This window comes from Vanellus vanellus (assembly GCF_965231255.1).
Source record: "Vanellus vanellus genome assembly, chromosome: 1".
NCBI lineage: Eukaryota > Metazoa > Chordata > Aves > Charadriiformes > Charadriidae > Vanellus > Vanellus vanellus.
The window spans coordinates 66,000,182-66,022,024 of record NC_138905.1 but is presented as its reverse complement, the minus strand read 5'-3'; the positions used below and the strand labels follow the sequence as shown (position 1 = coordinate 66,022,024).

General features: G+C 37.7%; 1 protein-coding gene across 1 annotated transcript in view; it reads right to left on the bottom strand.

The window, feature by feature from the left end:
• The window catches only part of MTPN (myotrophin), a 40,098-nt gene that overhangs the window by 8,466 nt on the left and 9,789 nt on the right, over positions 1 to 21,843 (bottom strand). The window contains exons 2-3 of the mRNA XM_082498714.1: positions 8,067 to 8,180; positions 6,827 to 6,910 (exon numbers count right to left, since the gene is read on the bottom strand). Coding sequence (XP_082354840.1) covers positions 6,827 to 6,910; positions 8,067 to 8,180 — 198 coding nt within the window. The remainder of the gene's footprint in view (positions 1 to 6,826; positions 6,911 to 8,066; positions 8,181 to 21,843) is intronic.

The following is a 21,843-nucleotide window of genomic DNA, read 5'->3' as shown; positions in this document are numbered from 1 at the left end:
GCCCTCCTGCAGTTTTCATATCACTCCAGTTTTACTATTTAGCCAAATGCTACAGGTTCACTAGGTAGTTTAGAAAATGTTAACTGTCATAATTTGGAGCCATAGTTGACTCAAGACATAATTTAATGCATTCTTAGGGGGGCGATGGGAGGGAAGAAGCAGGAAATAAGATCTATGAAATCTAAACTTATCCAGAAATAATCAGTTCCAATTCATGTCACTTCTCACCTCCTTAAAGTCTCATCCCACCTAAAATTATAGCTGAATGTTACTTTCCATACAAAGGTCAAAATCATTGTTATTAACACAAATTGGTATTTGGATTTTGCCCAGCGTATTTCTTCATAAGGATTTTTAGTAATTTTTATTTTCTTTGCTAAAATGAAGCAATAAGAAGGTTTCTTTTCTTAGAAAATGCATTTATTTAATTACAAATACATTTCCCAGGCAATGAAACTGTGCATGCAAACACATGATTTACTGTGATCAGGTACCTCCAAACAGAGGCCTCCCAACATAAGCTTCTAGCCAACTTTAAATTTCCACAGATCTTATACTGTACAGCTATGGAATACAGACTTGCATAGAAACAGAAAAAAAAAAAAAAAAAAAAAAGGAATACAGCTGCAATGAAAGTTACATAAGGGGCAGATAAACTTTAGCCCTGACTTTTTTTTTCCTTCCCTTAGGAAAGGATGCATTAATCCTTTCAGATATGACAATATCACAGGTACCTGCTGTCAAATTACAATAGCTGGTGTTTCTTTAGCTTATCTAAACTAAAAAAATTGAACTAGGCTTTCAAAACAATGATGATAAACAGGCTTGTAAAAATATTTTCCTCATAGTTGTTCAAGAATAAACATGAAGTATGATAATGAAGAGAAAGAGACCACTTGTGCCTTTGCAACTAATAGCATAAGGCAAGTGTGGGTATAAGGGACTTCAGCTTCATCCTTCCTATCTGTTACTCTCAAATTTAAGATGAAATTCATCCATCCCCTACAAAAACAGTGACAGAGACAGCTGAGCAAGCTTTTAGTACATGGCAACAAGTAAACATCATCTGCCATTTACAAAGGAACACAGTGACTAGGTGAGCACTAAAACAGAGAAACTGGGTTCTATGGTACATAAACTAAAACTGTAATCGGGAGCCCAACCTCTGGAACAGGTAAGTCACACTGCAAAAATACTGAAAAAATTCCCAAAGCAGCAGCTGAGGTGAAACTGAAGATACCTTAGTTCTGTCTGTCGATTTGGCACCAATATTTCACCAATTCCATAAACCAACTCAAGGAACTAAAGCTGCATCAGAACTTTAATTTGGAGGCCTTCAACTGGCAGGTAACTAACTACAAAAAATTAACTTGCAGTAGAGAAAAACGAATGGGGTAAATGCCAGGCCTATTGCAAGGCAGCATTAGGATTATGCAGGTAAGAGTATTAAAAGACTGAACAGCATAACCTGTTTTGCAGGCAACTAACCCTTGCATTGGCTTAGCTATAACATCCCCATCCCCACCGTCTCAACAAACCAATATTAATCCTGACAAGGCTACTGATGAGGTTTTTTTTTTTGTAAGGTCTTGCTAGATTCCTCACCCATTTCCAAATACTGCCATAAAAAAAGTCCATTTTAGGGGACTGCTAATAGCGTAAAGAATTCTTATACCATTGAATGTTTTGTCTTGTCAGATTACAGCCTCAAAAACTGTTAACACTAGAATATTTCAAATTCCCAAGGAAAGGGCATATAGATCACATACCACGCTTTTCCACTTTGTTTCTTCAGAAAGCAGCATGTTAAGTTATATCTCCTACCGTTATAAATGCCCAAAACAAAGTTATTCGACTTAACAGTTATGGTTGCTAGTAAGATCTTTTGGATTTTCAGAAAGGAGCTTATTTATATTATATACATTCAAGCCCCTGAGAGCCATCAGATTTAGATATAGGGTATGCAATGCAACAGAATTCCCCCCAGCAACAGTAATTTTATTCAGAAGCTGACCAAACCTAGCCACAGCTTCCAAAACAGTAGTGATACTCTGACTTGACAAACAATGAATAGTTCTATTCCAGTGACTTGAACCCCAGCATGATGGAAAGTTGAATGTATTAAGGAATGGCAGACCCTGAGGTTGGCTGACAGAACGTCTTCAAGAACAAGCCAGACAGTCTTCTAATACAACAGTGGCATTCTTAAAAATGACTTGAAGATAACCTCTTGGGGTTCCTTCCAGACTTTTAAAAGATTATTTAATCTGCATGTTAGATGCAGTCCTAATGATTTACCTATTCTTTTCCCTATCATATGCCTACAAACACTGCAGAATAAAGTAGAAAGTTCTGCTTCTGAGGTCTTGTCCAAGGTATCACCCTGCTATGGTACTGTCAAACCAGATCAGTGCTTCAATGAGCTCTTGAGAATTTGAAACATCTCTCTCCCTCCACTGCCTTCACATAAAACTTTGCATGTGGGTAGTTCCCAGAGGAAGCGTGCTTCCTCAGAAGCTTTGAAACCATTTGATTCTGACACACTGCTAACCCCAGTGAACAAGAACTGGTTAGCTGGTTGGAACTATAGCAAGGATGTCTGGGAACACTACTTGAAAGTTAGAATTGGCTTTCTACTGCTTCTCAGAAGACATCAAAAGGACAAAGAGCCAGTAGTTTAGGACTAAGAGCAACACCTTTAGTTTTCTTCCTCCTGTAGTCACTCCAAATGTAGTGTAACAGTTACGTTTTCCATAAAAAAGGAAAATACAGTTATTGTTACCCCTGTGTCCAATAAATGCATATAATCAGCATAACAATTCTTGCTTTAAAATAAAAAACAAATTGGTCCATTAGCTTTATAATTAATAACTGAGCTTCTGAGGAGAAAAGCAGCATCTTATCTCCAGACCAATAAAATAACTATTTCTTAACTTGTCTTTACAGTGTCTATTCTGAACTCCTATGCTGAAAAGGGTGATAAGGAACAGAATTAGAACTATTTCCAAGGTTAGCGTAGGGTGTTAGGATGACTTGAAGCTTTCCCTCAACTTACCAGCAAAAGAGCAATGCATATGAAGGACAAAGTTAGACACGTCACATCCAGTGCATCAGCTAGATTTCAATGTATTATTAAAAGCTTTGTAGCCCAGATGTCATAACTACATGCCTAAAAAATCCTAATACTCTACTCTTTCTTTTTATGACCTTAAATATTCCACAACATTTCAAATGCAGGTCTGTGTAAAGCCATCAAAAGTGCTGGAACGTGTCCAAAGAAGAGCAGCAAAGCTGGTGAAGGGTCTAGAGAACAAGTCCTATGAGAAGCAGCTGAGGGAACTGGGGCTGTTTAGTCTGCAGAAAAGGAAGCTGAGGGGAGACCTTATCACTCTCTACAACTACCTGAAAGGAGGTTGTAGTGAGGTGGGTATCAGTCTCTTCTCCCAAGGAACAGGCGATAGGACAAGAGGAAATGGCCTCAAGTTTCACCAGCAGAGGTTTAAATTAGATATTGGGAAATTTCTTCACCAAAATGGTTATCAATCATTGGAACAGACTGCCCAGGAAAGTGGTGGAATCACTATCCCTGGAGGTATTTAGAAGATGTATGGTCATGGCACTTAGGACACTTACAGCTGGACTTGATTTTAAGGGTCTTTTGCAACCTAAATAATTCTATCAGTTCAGCTGTATATGGGCTGCCAGTGATTCCTGGATAAAACATGAGCCTTCACTATTCCGAAGTCATTTGTATTTTAGACAGTGTCATCACAGCATTCAACTTCAGTGTATGATAAGCACTAGCTAAGAACCCCAAAACAGTCCTTTCTGAGGAATAACAAGAGCAACAAACTGTGTTTTATCATAGGGAAGCCTTGTTGAAGGTTACTTGAAATTCCATAAAACAAATTGCTGCTTTTTAAGGGACAACAGTTGGTGTAATGGCTTCAAACTATTAGTATCCTCTGCAGAAAATGGTATTAGTCATGTGAAACGTACATTAAAAACTTCTGTAGAGACGGAACTGAAAAGAGCCAATGTAGGGTCCCCCAGTACTTTTCAATTTAAGCTCTTACAAGTGTAAACTGTTTCTAATATGAGCTTAGAAAAAGCTTGGCTGTGTTTCACTGTGCAACTGCATGATCACCAGCATCAACAACAGAAAGAACAGGTTTGCAGCAGCCCAGGCTACTTCAGCTTAAGATCAAGTGGCCACTCTAATCATTATAGTCAGTTTAAGAGCTTAGAATCTTCAATCAGTGTCTCTACTATTTATATGTATTTATTATCCTCTGAAAGTGAATTATGCCCAAATACTTTTAATACTTTTACTGCTTTCAGTGAAAGATTGTTTAAAGAATGCTCTGCAGTCACACTACATGAAAGAGTAACCAGCTTACTTTCATCAGATGAATCTTCTACAGTAACAGAAAGTTTACAAAAATCTTGGAGACCACCTTGACTAAGCTAACCTTTTTCATATTTGGTACTTTTATTAAGGTATATTTTTTTGCATTTTAATGTCCGATTAATGTCTCCTCTCAATAGCTCAAAAGTCTCACATGAAAGGTTTACAAATATCCCCACAATCCACATACTGTAGAAGGCAGTACAGAATGTTAGCTTTAAACAAATCAATTTCCAAATCAACAGCTGCATCTAACATGGAATTATTTATATTAAATATAATCTTAGCAGGTGAAGAGAAACAATCTCTTATTCCTTACTTAATTTTAACTTGATTGAACTGCTAACTCTTTTTATATTTGTGGTATGCAAACAGACTAAGGAGATATGCATCACTGTTCATTGGTTCTCAAAACTTGTTAAAGTACAAAAAATATTCATTGTTTTTGTTTTCCTGTTTAAAAATACGCTAATGAGGTTATTAACTTCTAGTCCAACAGCTTAAGGGATATTCTATGATAGAGGCCACATATTCTACGAGATCAACTAACAGGGTAAATGAAGGCAGCTGAAAGTAGGTGTATGTAAAATAATGAAGCTTCTTTGCAGTAATTACAACTGCAGTATTTACAAAAACAACAAAAAGCAGCTTTGAACAAAAAAATCTTAAATATGTTGGTCCATTTTCATTTGCAGTTCCACTATTTACATACACTAACATCAGACATTCAGTATTTGTCCTGCATTTGGAGTAACAATGAAATACAACCCACTCCAAATGTAACTAGGAAGAATACTAAACAGTCATAGTTAAACAATCAGTCATTTTTAGAACTTTCAAAAAGGGTTGAACTACGTGATGTCCTAGATATCTGCTATCAAAGAATATAAGAAACCATGCTACGTTACAAAAAATAAGGTGACAGCAGATGTTAAAACAAGGGTCTTAAGATGACTGTATTATATTAAAAGGTAGTTCTTTATCTTAAGATCTGCCTCAAACAGAATAATCTGATGAGCAAAGCTCCAGTTCATAAATATTTTATCATAATATTTCATAAATATTTGTGAACGGAAGCAAGCAGATGGGGTATGACATTTAGCTCTGCACGACGAAATCTAAAAATACAAGCTTTTCCAAACTATCCAGTTGCAGTAACATTTTTCTAACCTCATCTCCTAATCCAAATTCACTTTCTTACAACATTCTGCACATCTTTGTAAGATTGCCTTATCTTTACAATTAACATAACTAATTCCATTCAAATTGTACCAAGTATAGAGATGAATACATTCTCACAAGCTGTGTTTAGAAAGCACCTTAATGCCCTTGCTGACAGAGACTACAATGAATGCACAACCCTTAGTAGTTGCCAGACAATTATTTGTGAACTCAACTTTTGAGACACCTTATTTATTATTTGAGCAACTTATTTAGAATGCAAAACACTTCAAAACAGAAATGTAAAGAAATACAACATGGGATAAAGGACACCTTTTTTGGTAACATGTCTATAGTGATCCTAAATGAAGGATCAGTCCTCACAACAAATTCAAGCAAGTCAGATGCACCATTTGAGTCCTAAATTAACAATCACAGCATTTCTTCACAGAAAGGCATAAGTAACATTAGACAGAATCAGAGAAGTGGCAAATAGTGAAATTCATGCAGCGTTAAGGCAGTTAAGGAAAACCATTTTACCTTAGAAGTGGCATATGAAAACACTACACATCATGAAATCCTCTCGCCAAATGATTTAAGCGGTTCCATATACTGAAAATGCCGTTAACCTCCTCTTTTCAAAGTGAGGTGTAACAAGAAGGAGCACGTATGAATGGAGATAAAACATTGCTTGAATTATCTACTGCTTTGTAAAATGGATCACCTTTGTAATATGAATCAAAGAGAGAACAGAAACAGATTAAGCTTATTCTCCCCAGGACAAAATTTACAAGCTCTGTAACAGAGAAAGCTTATGTACTTCCCCTCACTCTGCCAACCCAGATGGATTTTCAGTCATCTGGCAAAAGCAGAGGGAAACCACACCTCTGAGCAACTTCACAGTGGAGATTCCATCACACGAAACACTTAAGCAGTTGCCAAAGCTAAATCCCACTCCTCTCTGCTGAAGGAATGCATTTTTTTTTTCTTGCCTGTTTTGCTGTTAATTGCTCTCTAGCTAGAGCTCACAATACTCTTAGTGGTCACTATTACTTTTGCTACAGTGCAAAAGTCCTGGAACTTTCTCCTTCAACTGTCTTCTCCATAATCATGGCACCCTCTCTGGTTTAGCAACATAAGCAGCATTTGTTTGATGTTCTGAACTTACCTGGAACATCATAATCTTATTTAAAGAAAAAAAAATCATAGTAATACGCTTCGCTAATGGATAACTTGTTCTAAACATTTGTATCTCACCTTTGACAGAAGCAATTTCACACAGGAAACATGGCCCTCATAGACTGCTGATAGGAGTGGTGTGATATTATGTTTGTCTGGAGCCTGTAAATTGAGACACAGTTATTTGAAGCACAATTTCACACAGCATTAAAAGGTTTCGCTTAACTTTTTAATTTTGTTTTGTCAACAGTAGAGTGAAGTTAAAGTTTTAAGAATATTATCCAGAAATGCATTCCCTTAGAATTTTTTTACTCTCCTTTTTAAAAATAAAGGTCATTGTTTAAAAAACAGTCACTTAACAGCAAGATATTTCTTCCAGAAGACTTCTAGGTATCCCCAAGTTTGTCTATTTTGTTAGGCCAATGATAGAAATTGCAGGGCTTCAGCTGACAAATTTTGCCCAATTTAAAAACAGTACTCCTAATTCTCCCACTTCTCAGTCAGCCTGACTTAAACCAGTTTCGGCTGAAACATTGTTTGGTCTGTCTTTTCCTCTCTAAACTATAGTCCTGGAAAGAATAAGAAATGGAGCAGATAAAGCGTTCTTATTTCTTCCTCCTCTCCATTTAGAACTCCTGAGGAAGAGATAATCTTTACAGACACCAAGGAAAAAAAAATCCAAGCCAGTTTGTTAAGGACTAAAGCTAAGATATGTTGTACATAAGCTTTCAGACAAGTATTCTAAAGCACAGCATTTGGGAGTATGGTTCAAGTATTTAGAAAATTCTCTTTATGGAGAACTACACTATTTTGAAGCACGAATACAGCCCTGCCAAGTCTTTTCATGACAAAAAGCCATGCATTCCAAGCTATAACAAAATTACTAAGTTTGTACAAGTAAGAATGTCTCCAAAAAAGAGAGGAGCACAACAATTTAAACAGAGTTGATCCTGCCCTGGCCAAGGATGCATTGCACTGTCTTCTGAAGTCCCTTCCAATAAATGCATTTCATGCAACCTTTCTTTAGATGTGATTATGGGATTTATTTTTCTAATCATGGTCAAATTAAATTTAACTTTTCATAGCTATAAATAACTTTTCCTACCATGTCCAAAAAGAATAAAAATATTTAATAAGCATAATTTTGTGTGTCTAATCTCTAGGAGACCACATCTCAAATATTTTTAAACACATCAAATTGTTTAGTTTGATTTAAGTCTTTCAGTAACCACTTAAGCACTTATACCAATCCCTTATACGTGTATGTGGGTGGAAAGACCAATACCTTTAACATCTGTTTACAAATTGATGTACATACATTAATATCAGCTCCTTTCAATAGCAGAAATTCCAGAATCTCAAGCTGTCCACAGTCTGCTGCATAGTGAAGAGGCTTCCTCCCACCTTCAAGTGTCCGATTGACATCTTCACCCTTCAATGTAAACATAATCTAATAAGCAAAATTTTAGAGCTATCACACCAAGAAGAGCTTGAAAAAATCCAACACCTTCAAATATACTGAAGAATGTTCCATCCAAATACTTAAGGAATTGCCCAAGGAAAATGAAAATTAAGTTGCTCAATTTCCTTTCCCTCATCTACGCATTTAAGACTGTAAGATCCTTGATCCCTCCTTCCACATTGCATCTCAAGTGTAGTAAGTACCCAAGTGCACTAGGTAACTCATGTAATTATAAAAATAATTACAAAAACCCCAAACATTAGAGCTTGTAAAAAACATTCACATTGGCTCATTTTGCTTCTCCTTTCCCCCAGCTGGGATCCTAATTTTCTGACTGCGTTATCTCACCTGCTTTTACATGTATTGGAAGTTTTGCACACTGAGAAATCAGACACCTAGAAATAAGTCAGCATCATAACTACTAGCAAGTGAGTGCAAACTATCCATAACTTAAAACCCAGTTATGAAACTGTCCATTCTGTTTTATAAATAGCACCTGCCAAATCTACATGACAAAGTCTAAAGACAGTCAACCAAATCAGGACACAGGAAGTTGTATTCTAATGCCCCTAGTACTAGTGGATTGAGACATCTCTTAAGGCGTAAACAAAATTTAATTTAGTGAGTGCCTAATCAGCTTTGTTTCTTCACCTTGGGTTGTGCAACTAAGGATAAACTGATTTGCTGCACTTCAGTAATGACAAGAAGTTACTGGAAACCAAATACTGACAAGCTATGTGGTAAGTGACTTCTTGTTCATGTGTGCAAGTAATGTTAGTATTTTAGAGAGTGGCTAAATTTAGCATCATACCTCAAGTCCTGCATCTCCACAGAAGAACAATCAAAAGAATTTCAGCTGCAGCACCAATTCACACTTCTCTACTGAGCCCCTGCAGTTCCCTCCACCTGCCCCAAATCTCTAGAAAGTTCACAGAATAGAGGGATTGACGTATATCTTTCAGACATCACCTCCCTTCTAAGAACAGAAGAGGAGATTGTCAGAAGGAAATCTTATTCTGCATTTGATGTTCTATATTATTAGTGTTTTATGCTACTGGCCAAATAACAAGACGACCTCAGAATTCTCCTCTCCTATCAATAAAATATTCTATTCTTCTCATAATACACCTTGTTGAAAGTCAAAGCAACACAACAGTGTTTAACCTCAGGTGTTAAACTAAATCACTGTACATTCTGTGGTCTCAGAGTTCAGGAACCTGGTTCTCACACTATTGAAGGTTCTTGCTTCAAAGTAGCATGAAGTAGCAGCAAGTAGCACAATGAAAAAACCCTGCAACTGCTGTTACTGACCCTGAAATACGGCTATGGCTTCTGAAGCATGTTGGACATCAGGAAAAATATAGCTTTACATTTATCTATGATTTTCAGAACAGCAATAAATTGTACTTCTAAACCAATTCCACCAAAGCTTTAGCTATGCGGACTCTCAACACGGTACAATAGTTTATAATGTAAACTTTCACTATGACTAACTATAGGTCTAACTTTATCTGCAACAACTGTACTGGTAAACAGTATTGTGATGTAACTTGTCTTCTCTTTTGCTGAATTTCAGTACAAAACATTGGTGGGGATATGTTAACAACTATGTGCCAATAAAAAAAAAAACAACATCCAGATCACAGTACGCTAACAGCATACAAACAGCCACACTGGTCTGAAAAGTGTATAAGGAAGCAGCATATACTTGGCTTATCTAGGAAGTTAAGCTTTACCCGTATTCTTATTCACACCTTGCTACTTCCTGTCAATTTAAAAACAGCTGGCATTTAAATAACACATGATGTTTGCAGATACATATGGATTGGGATGCATAAGTTTAGGAAACAAACCATGTAGAAGCCATGCCATCACTACCCCAAAACAGTCTTTAAAAACTCCTGTGATGTCTGATGCATGCTAAGACATGGTAAATAAGGGGGTAAGGCAGAAGGACAAGCAAGCTAACTCCCGGGACAGCACACAGTAAAGTTACAAAGTTCACATTCAAAAAGAAATTTAGAATCATCACATCTTACGGTTAGGACAGTCCAACAACACCCCTTCCTTAGGCTTATAAATATTATTTGGCATATTGGCTTACGCTATAGGATTGTCTTTTTTCTTTTTAAAGAATAAACCACAGATCACTGTTCTCTCCTAAGCTGCTTGTGAAATAAATTCCTGCTGGACAATGAAATTCTGGAAGGAAAAAAAAAAAACACAACACCCAAACACCAAATTTCCTAAGTCTCCCTTAAAGATGATAAAACCTTATTTATAGGGGAGTATCTAACAAAAACTCTGCAAACAAAGATGTCCCAAACACAGACTATATGGATTTGAATACTAGCACAGAGTAAATATATCAACAGCATTCAAAGTCTAACACCAAAACATTTTAGTCCAAATTAACAGAAGATATCCAATAAGTTACAAAAATAAAAGCAAGTACTCCTAGGTTCTGCAATAAACCAAGTCAAATACCCAGTTGTTTCACGGGTATGAAAAGCCACTCTAAAACAGATCACTGAATGTTATAAAACTTAATTTGGCCTTTCCTACTCCCACTCCAAATCATATAGAAGTAGGAAGCGAAGACAAATCAATCTATTTCATACACAGAGATCAAACCCTGGCACGAGCACTTGCTTTAAGTGCAGTCTCTAAAACACACGTGAAAGATAGCAAACTCTTCATAGAATTTCTCTCTGGCCTTTAGATCTCCTATTTATATTGTCTGGGGCATCTCCGCATAGGAAGAGCAGTAGCTTCCAAAGTGGGGTGTGAAAACCTGGAGAGGTGTGCAAGACAATCAATTCAGGTGTAAGAATAACGTATTTTTTTTTTTCACTGTAAAAATAGTGTTTATTTAATCTTTATCTCATCTTTAATTTCCATTTTTGGGTATGTTTTATTATGTACATAAGAGATTAGTACAGTAGTACTTGTATATAACTTATAAATAAATATACAGGCATTGGTGGTGCGTGCTCAATTGTTTTTTATTGATAGGGGTGCATGATCAAAAAGGTTTGGAGACAACTGGTCTAGAGCTCTATATGTACCCATGGAAACAATAAATTAATTCTTTTCAGAGAGAGTTTCATGCTGGAAGACTAAACACTGGAAATTTTATAGTTTAACTAAAAAAAAAAAAAAACTAAACCCCACCCCTACACAGAAGTTATTCAGATTAAAGATGAACTGTTATAAAACTCACAAGAATATCCTTATAGTTACACTTTTGCAAAGAGAAAGTGCCTTTAAGCATGGAAATATCAACTTTTAATAGAATTTCAATTGAAAATATAAAGTCTCAATCTTTAGCTCCACCAGCAGCCATTTATGTGCTTAAAAGTCTCCAAGATACCAGTTGCACATAAAATCACCTATAAAATGGGAAAGTCGGAAAACTGCCTGAACCCTCACGATCCAAACTGGTAGTACACTGGTGCCAAGGCAGTAGTTACCACAGCTTCAACAATAAGCTTTTTACTTGGCTAGACAGTGATGTGAAACACGTCTAACATTCTAGATAAGATAGTCAAAGATTATCTAAACAAGCTGCCGTTCTCCTTTAAGCTTAGGATATACAGTCCTGTGGGTGTTGATTTTTGTCTTCACTGGATGACCACTCCAAGTTGGATTCTCTTGTTCTTCCACTTGAAGTATCCTGTTCAGCTAAGTATTCAGCTAAGCCAGGGAGAGATGTTGACTTACATGGGCAGTTGGGGTCTCAGTTTTGACAGAATGGCCAGCTATAACAGATCACATTTGGAATAGGAAACGCATCTTCTTCTCTATGTGGTGGCATCCAAAAAAATGAATGACTAAAGAATGCACTAGAGAATTTAAGGATTCAGAAATTATATATTGTAGCTATAGCAACAAGCTCCAAATGTCAATTCACACCTTCATACAATAAAAGAAAATCTAAGCATACGCTCAAGATTTGAGCCCCCTCTTGTAAATAAATAAGGCAGCCCTGGTGAAGGTGAGGCTAATTATGTCAACAGAATGAGATGAAGCTCTCTCAAGCCCTGTAAGACACTGAGGCACGAAACAGCACAGGAAGTAGATTCACAGAAAAGAGCTCTCTCTATGTAAAGCTTTTTGAAATTTCTGTGTTTTTGAATAATACTGGCCAAATACATCATACTGAATGTTATGAACTTGGGTATCAGCTATCTTATCAGGTGACGATTCTCAACACTGACCTCTGAGACAGCAAAGTAACCAATATTTTGGTAGGCTGAAACAAAGACTACTAAATATCTGCTAAAGGTTTTCTTTATAATAGACTAAACTCTGCACATGCATATGGTCAGAACCCACATGAACTGCCAAAGAGGAGCATGATTCTTCCGCAGGAAGAAAAATCTTATGTGTATTAGACAAAATGTGACAGAAGAATTCTCCCAGGAAGATTACAGGACTTTTGCCATCTTTTAGAGTCTAACAGTGCAGCAACAAGATTAATAGTTGAGGGTATTTGAAGACAATTATAGCAGAATCAAAGAATCATATCAACTTCAAAACAAAACATACCTTCAGTCAAAGATCACACCTCTCCTGAAGATGACTTATTTTCACTCTCTAGAATGGACCTACAAATTCACTAACAGTTGCGCAAACGTTTGTGCAAAGCCTCTAAAAAGAATTTTCCCTTGCAAAAGAAGTGAGGCCAGCAGGTCAAAGGAGGTGATTCTGCCCCTCTACTCTACTCTTGTGAGACCCCACCTGGAGTACTGCATCCTGCTCTGGAGTCCCCAACATAAGAAGGACATGGACCTGCTGGAGCGCGTCCAGAGGAGAGCCACGAGAATGATGCAAGGGGTGGAGCACCTCTCCTATGAAGAGAGGCTGAAAGAGTTGGGGCTGTTCAGCCTGGAGAAGACAAGGCTCTGGGGACATCTTATTGCAGCCTTCCAGTACCTAAAGGAGGCCTACAGGAGAGCTGGGGAAGGACTTTTTACTAGGGCATGTAGCGACAGGACGAGGGGGAACGGCTTTAAACTGGAAGAGGGCAGGTTCAGATTAAACATTAGGAAGAATTTTTTCACTTTAAGGGTAGTAAGGCACTGGAACAAGTTGCCCAGAGAGGTTGTTGAGGCCCGGTCCCTGGAGGTGTTCAAGGCCAGGCTGGATGTGGCCTTGGGCAACCTGGTCTAGTGGGCGTTGTCCCTGCCTATGGTAGGGGGGTTGGAACTTTATGATCTTCAAGGTCCTTTCCAACCTAAACCATTCTATGATTCTATGAAAAGGAAAGAGCCGATCACCTCTTTAATGACTGTCCAGAATACATTTAGTTTACTTAGACTTTTAAGGCTAAGTCTGCCATAAACCACATCAGTAGTGTTTTTCTTTTCAGACCAAAGACCCAGAGCATGAGCTATACAGTAACACTAAAAACCGGTTCAACACATGAAACATCAGAACCAGCAGTTAACAGGTATCTGCTTTAATCCCCTCTATTAAAATCTGATTACAGGTAAAGAAAAGCCTCTCTGTGAATCTCCAATTACTAAACAAGGCAGCATGAAAGGTTTTTATTACACACTGATCTTATGTCCTACTTAGAAAACTCACATACATATATAACAGCAGAATAATCATTTAGAAGGACTTCAGCTACCAGCTTCAGTTGAAAGCTGGCTATCAACTTTTCACTGAAGGACAAGAAAGTGAAAACTTGAAGCTCAGTTCTCAATACTTTCAAGAGCTTTTTCTGCTTTCAAAATAACTAGAAGCAGGGTTCATTATAAGGTCTTCAGAATGCAGCTATCACCCAGTTTCTGTAATGGAGGAAGTCAATCCATAAAAAGATCTGTTCTAACTTATGCCTTAAGTGAGTACTGTCAAAATGAGTTACTCTTCAACTTAATTCTTCCACTACCCTCCATCACACACATTTTCCTTGCTCTACCTTTTCTTGCCAATATACCTACACAAAAACACTGCTTGTATCTCATGTCCTTTTCCAGTTTAACTCCAGTAAAGCTTTGGCTTTTTTAGCTCCATCCCTGCACACCCTGGGAAACAGCCTACAGTCTTCCTAGGTAGTCACCCCCAATTCCACTTTTCATGTTCCCCTTCTTTGTATCTGAGCTCAGAAAGGAGTTCCCTGATAGCCAAGCTGCCCTCCTGTGAAGCCTGCTGGATGTCCCAGAATAATCTGGAAGGATCTGCACCTTAACAGCTGCCTTGAATAAGTTCTGCCAAATTTAATTCCTTATTCTTTTGCAACCTTAGGGAAGAGAATGAATCAGATTTCATTGACTTTGTCACTAGTGCACATTATGACATCAGCTCATTGAAAATGTTGAGTGAACAAGTTTAGTCATCAATTACAAGTTCTAAAGCCCATTATTTTCCAGGCAGATTATTTAACCACACCAAACTGACACTGTCCTTGAACAGCCCCTGCCTGTCCTGTAGGCTCTATTACACAGATTGTATTCCATGCCTTCCTTGGTCTAGCTTTACCAGCTAGCTCCCTCCTTTCCTGGTTCCTGCCAGTTTCAGAAGCATCAACACTTAAAGACAAATAAGCTAAACTAAAATTCTCTTAGCACCACTCTAGCACCCCTCTAGCATCCATCCCTACAGCATACTGCATGTACTTCAAACACAGGCTTATTTTGCAGTGCCACACCAACTGAAACCAAATCCAAGCCTGCTATTCAATTGGGCACGGTGATTTGCCAGTAGTGTTGCTCTAGAATATTACTGCCATCCTATTAATGTCACAGCTCACCCACCAGTTTAACACTGATTTCTAACTGCTACGCAGGAGGAATATCACTATTCCTAGTGACAGTTTGATCCTTCCCACCCCTACATCAGAATTAGTGGCTGAATGATGAATCCAATGAGGGAACTAATCAGTCTGAAAATTAACTTGATCATTTTCTTCTTTCCAGCTGAATCTGTTCCTTCATCTGATTCACCACTTGGCACCTGAACACACCAGAAATAAGTAGCTGGGATTTACACGGCAGTTCTACCACAGGAACCAAAACTCAAAATGATGACTTCATTAAATCCTATCGCATAGGTTAACTGTATTAGCAGAGCAGTATCTGTTATGCTGGTGGCATTAAAATGCTCTTTCAGATTTAGAAACAACTCCATATCCCCATCTGTACTTATACTTTCAGGCAGAAATAACTTCATCTCCTCCTTTCATACCCTCCTTTCATTCCAGTTTTAATGAAGGAAACCAGATTCCATGCTGTCAGATGTCCTCAGTGCACAGGGAAGCGTGCTGCAGGAGCTTCACTACTGGGTAATTCCTATCTCCATTATTCTGGAAAAAAGATGAACTCACTGTACAGTCTGTTGCGTTACTTTGACCTCTTCACATTCAAAGGATGGCCATTCTTACAGAGTATTAGATAACTCTGGCATTTTAAATATAGCAGTAACTTTATTGTTATTGTCCGAGTAGGAAAGAGGAAGAGTGAAGAATCCTCTTTCTATAAAGAAAAGTTTAAGTCCTATGGATGAGATATTTGGAATATCTTACTGAATATTGAGAATACTACTTCTGAACACTTCATATTTTACTATCTTCCCTGCATGTCTTTGTTCACACTGGTTGCATTTGTTTTTAAAAACTCAAAGAGATTAAGTGAGACAGTTCATCAGAAGTAGTTCCAACTAATCTCCTTGTACAAATCTATAGCAAAAGATGTTAAGTATTCAACTCATGGAAAGCAGGAGCATCTCAGGTTTTGAGCACTTATATTACCCAGTTGTAGGAACAATAGGCAAACATACGTGGATGAAAGAAAAAGTAAAATTTAGGTATTGTGCTTTTTTGTTTCTTTGTCACATCATAGTGCATGACCTTTATATCAGAAGGATCACGTGCAATGTTCCTTTATGCAATGTTGGCAACATTCTTCACTTTAAAGTGCATGTTGGAACAACAACAAAAAAGTTCTCCTGGGATTTTATGCCAGAAGAAACATTTGAAACAAACAGGTGAAATTCAGTGTATCATCTGCTTTCTATGCTTATCTTCATAAGATATATTTAAAAAAAAAAATAAATTCCTAGTAGATAGCTAGGTAAGCTTTGATACAGCTCCATCATTGCTATTGGATCTAACTGAAATGTAAAAATCTTTCTTATATTGTGATATTCTGAATCCAGAGATACCCCTCTGATTGAAAATACCATGGTAAAGTGTCTTGATTTAATTTTGTAAAATGAAACTGGCAGAAGTAAACTGTAATTTAGGCAGTTGGATACAGTCTGAAGACATATTTTGCCACAATAGAAACTATAGCGGTATCCACTGAATGAAATCTTTCCTTCCAATCTTACTCATTTTTAGTTTTTAAACCTAATTGTCTGAAAGAGTAAGTTTTATGTTTTTAAGCGGAACACAGACATCCTGAGGTTTGAAGTCACTTAACAGTAATGTATTCCTTAGTATTCTGAAGGGAGAGCAAGCTTGGACAAAGCACACCTTGCTAAAATTTATTAGCTGTATACTCAAACAAGGTTTAGCAGACAATCTTGCACTTCCACAACGGGGAAGTGGCGGGTATGGAGGAACTAATGCGTATTAATCTTTCCTTAATACTCTCCTTCCTTTTCTCAAAGTTACAGTCAGCTCATACCCCTTCAATCATTCTCCAGTATAACTTTTTCTGGATTCATCCATCTCTGGAATGACTTAAAAAAAAAAAACCACCCAAAACAAAACCAGACAACATGTAAGTACTTTGAAGATAAAAATACATTTAGCTATTTTTGTCATTCCACTTGTATTCTCAAAATGGTTGTATTTTAAGTATTTAAGCCAAAGTTCACTGCTTAACCAGTGTTTCACTTGTATGTTCATAGACTTCAACTGTTTACCACTGTCACATGTCAGCTCTGGTGCTCATTACTCCAAAATTACCTCTCTAGCACTGCAGATCTAAATGACTCGATTTAGAATCCTCAAAACCAATACAGCAAAAATAACTGAACAACCCTCCCGTCCCCCCCATTTTCTTCATACTTTTATTCTTAGAGGTCAATCGTTCTATAATTTCTAAAACAATATCCTTAAACTCACAATTTTAAGTCAAACAAAAACTTCTGCCCTTGTTCTACTTGCTGTAACAGTAAAAACATAAGATGATGCTTTTACATAACTCATCCATGGGTCATAAACACTGGTGGTAGTGAAGGAAAACTCAAATACCACACTTCCTGAGACCTGACTAATAATCTAAAAATATAAGAACAGTTTAATTCTACAAGCTTGTACATATAATGACTCGTGAAATCAAAAACTATTTAAGGCTGTGGAGGTTACCTGGTCCAACATCTGCTCAAAGTAGGCCCAATCAGATCAGGCTGCTCAGGACTTTGCCAAGCTGAGCTCCACACACCTCAGAGGACAGAGGATTCCACAAGCCCTTCCCAGGGCTTGATCATCCTCACAGTGAATTATTTTTCTCTTTTACCTATCTGAAATTTTTCAAATTCCAACTGGAACTGTTGCCTCTTACATTTTCACCGTGCACCTCTAAGCAGACATCTCTATATCCTGGCCTTGGTAGAGAAAGACAACAATAAAATCTTCCCTTTATCTTTTCTTCTTCAGGGAATAAAAAAAAAAGAACCAAAACACAAACAAAAAAAACACCACCAAAAAACAACACACCACAATACTAACAGCAACTCCTTGTGTCCCCTGAGCAATCCTGATGGCCCCCAAACTCTTGACTCTGAATGTGTTCCAGTATGTTAACGTCTTTCTTGTACTAGGAAGCCCAGAACTGGACACAGTACTCATATGCAGCCTCAGAATTGGTAAGAAGCGAAAAATTTCTTTCAACCTGCTGGCTGTTTTCTTGCTAATACACCCCAGTATGGTGCTGGCTTTTAATAACGCAAGGGCACACTGCAGACTCATCTGCAGCTTGATATCTACCAGGATCCTGAAGTCCTTTTCTAAGGTCTGGTCTCCAGCTTGTACAGTTGCATGGCTTTACTTCTTTCTATCCTATTGGCCAGACGAGTAAAGACATCCCATTGTCTAGGTCACCAACAAAAATATTAAGCAATACTACCAATACCAACCCCTGATAGATGCCACTGGTAACCAGGCAGCACTTCGAAGTGATGTTGCCAATCACAACCTTTTGAGTCACAGAATCATAGAATGGTTAGAGTTGGAAGGGACCTTAAAGATCATCTAGTTCCACCCCCCCGACCTGAGCAGGGACACCTTCCACTAGACCAGGTTGCTCAAAGCCCATCCAACCTGGCTTTGAACACCTCCAGGGATAGGGCATCCACAACTTCTCTGAGTGGTCTAACAGACCCATCTCCGCCTTCTGATTCACAAGAAAAATGACCGTATTGCCCCTGGTCAATATTCAGCCTAAGAGCAAGAACACAGGGAAGTAACTAATAACTCAAAGGCTGTGTTAAGTCCAAAGAGCAGAAAAGGAAGGAAAAAGATTAGCGTTGTAACTTGTGCATTGTTTATGATTTTGAAGCAGATTTCCTCAGTTAAAAACCAGCAGTAAATTCCTGCCAAAGCTGAGAATTCAACTCGCTGTAACTGCAAGTAGGCAGTTTCCCATGGCAACTACTAAAATTTTGTGCAGGATCCAAGTTTTCATTTAAGTCCTCTCTATTTTCAAAAATTACTTTCAGTCCAGTAAATAAATTAACATCACCCTGTTTCATTCAACCTGCCACAGACAGAGACTAGTGCTGCTTGTTGCTCAGTAGTTCAGAAAATTCTGACCGTTCCAGTAGTCTTCCAGCTGCAGCCAGGGTGGACCACAGTTGTCTGTGGACAACTGAACAGAAGCAAGTGACTTAGATTTATTGTATGGGGTAATTAGTTTCCACATAGAGAATTTCAGAAGATCTAGAAGGTCTTTGGGTTTTGTTTAATGGCTAAGAGCAGCTGCATTAGCTAAGCCTTTCTACTGATTATCTTTGTGTTCACAGTAAGAGATATTTAATAATGCCTTTTCAACACTGCTGGGTTTTTTATTCCCTGCCCTCCAAATTTCATAGCCTGGAGCAAGAAGGAACTCTCTCCCAGCTGTTGTCTTTCTACCCTGTATGCTTTGGGGAATATTTGGGACAAGCTGTCTTTACACCTTCCTCTTATCACATCTTACTGAAACAAACAGAAATAGCAAAAAAAGTCCACCAGAAATCCTGTAGATGATGATCAAAAAGCAAAATCAAGTTAACAGATGTTGAGAAGGAAACTTCCTGAATACAGAAAGTTAAATCTCTGGAACAGGCTGCAGACATCGGTAGCAAGTTTTCATTGCTCTTCTGGATTCACATTTAGTCTTCGCTATTAGTTTTACTTGCCACATCCATCTGAGCTTCAGTATTAAAAAAGCTGAAAAAAGGTTACTCAAATCATTTCAGCATAACATTGCTGCTAAAAGACCCTCACAGGCTTATTAAAATGAGGTATCTGTTCTGACAATAGCGTCAGCCTCTTCAGTTGGCATTTTGCAGCAAATTCTACAGCCAGAGCAGAAAGATGTGGATGTCCATGAATGTTTAAAATGGGTATCTACTTTGCAATTCTCTACTTCAATAGAAGCCTCAACTGCTAATGATAACACCAATACTTGGTCTACACAAGTTAAGAAAATGAATTATGAACCTGATGCTGGTTTTTGCCTGTCTTGATATGGTACATAAAGTACTCTGAAAAACTTTTATAAGCACCCCTAGATTTATTTTGGCTTAAGCTAGCAAAAAGGAACTTAACAAGTATGCTTTTCAGGTTTTATTTGTTACTGGTAAACATCTAGATTACCCACCATAAAGGCAATCTATAGTCCTTTGTCTTAGTGAAAAGAATACAATTCTGGAAACAACTGCTAAATAAACTGAACTACTGTGCCATCTGTGCTTCAGTTGTCGTATCAGCACTTTTAGAGACAAGCCAACCTGATACATGAGTTGTTCTGTAGAACAGTGATGAACCTACTGTTTCCTAGCTACAGCTTCTAGAACCTTGTGCTACAATCCCAGCTTCAGAGATATGTCAAATATGTGCATTATTGAAACCAGTTGTTCTCCACTCCTCCCCTCCTCCTTAATCTAAGACTTAAGTGAAAATTAGTGAAAACCACCCACTATTTGCATTAGCAAGTGATCAAACAGGAATGAAGGGACCAGTTTTGCAGCTTCTCTTTGCTCTTATGAATTCCTATTTAAAAGTTTGGTCCAAAAGCACTCACTCTCTTAGTTAGGCAACAGCTTACAGTAACAGCAGCAACTAATTCTGACAGAATAAGCTGCGGCACACAAAGGTATTATTTCTTCTAACAAGAGACTCTCTGTCCAGAGTACTACTTTAATTGATGAAAGTTAGTGCACTAAACATTCTAGATCATGAACTGAAACAGCTGATGATCAGACACACTTTCTAAGCTACCTCTGCTTAGAAGAACTGGTAGAATTTGGAATTAAAATTAAAATGCTTTAGTTATAGCACCAGGGCTTGTCTATCAGAGACGATCAGGGGCACAACCAAAAATAAAACCATTTAACCACTAATTCTTAAGGAATCACAGCCAGATCTAATGACTGTATACCTTAACTTGACATAAAACTAATGTTCACTCTAACGAGATGTGTTAAGTAGTGGATCCATTGAATACAGCACAGTGTCTGTTTTCACAGGCAACACTGAACTGGCCTAAAAGAGTTCTTCCTCCAGAAGTGATTGGCTAGACTCCATGTCTTAACACTGCTGTATTTTGATCTGCTTTGGATGATACTCACTCTAAGGGTATACTAAGCAGAAAATATTTCAGCCCACATGGGTGGCAAATGATTGGCTAAACAGCAGATGACACTATCAAAACAGAAAAATCTACAAAACACCTGCTCATGTAGTTTCACACAAACTCAAGCCTAACATGTCAGATCATCTAGTCATGGAATTCTGAAAGCAAGTTAAAAACAAAAATACAGTGCACTATGCTGCACTTCCTTGGTGCCACTAAGTTTGCATTACACTAAAATATTAAGTTCAAGAATAAAGCAATCCAAAGGTTTAGTAATAGAATTCAGGCTATTTCCACCATTAGATCATTGCTCCAAAAGTTAACTAGCTGAGCAAAGAATAAAAGCAATTACCATCTAATCTGTACTTAGTTGCTAGCTCTGAATTAAAGCATTTTCAGTTACTGTAAGAGCATCTTTACATCTGTATTAAAATCCTCAGTACACGTCGTCCAAAGAATGCACAGGAAGTGACTGATTTCCTTCTAGGAGAACAGTAGGCGCCAGCTATTTGGTTTCAGTTTCAATAGATGCCAGCTTCATATTTTGACTTCTATGCATGATCTAAAAACTAACAAGAATAAAAAAGCCTGACAATAATAAATATGAATTCTCAAAGTTAAGGTTGTACTCCATCAGAGGATAAACATGAAGATGAGTATATCTTCAAAATATTACTACTATAGTTTAAAAAACTACTGAATTTAATGTTATAATTGGGGCTTAGCATCACAAGCATGACTTACGTCTCTAGAATCTGAACAAAGGATATGTCCAAGGCAAGATCAAGTGTTCTGTCAAAACCAAAGCAATGACGCTTAGCTTCTAAATAAGTTCTTAT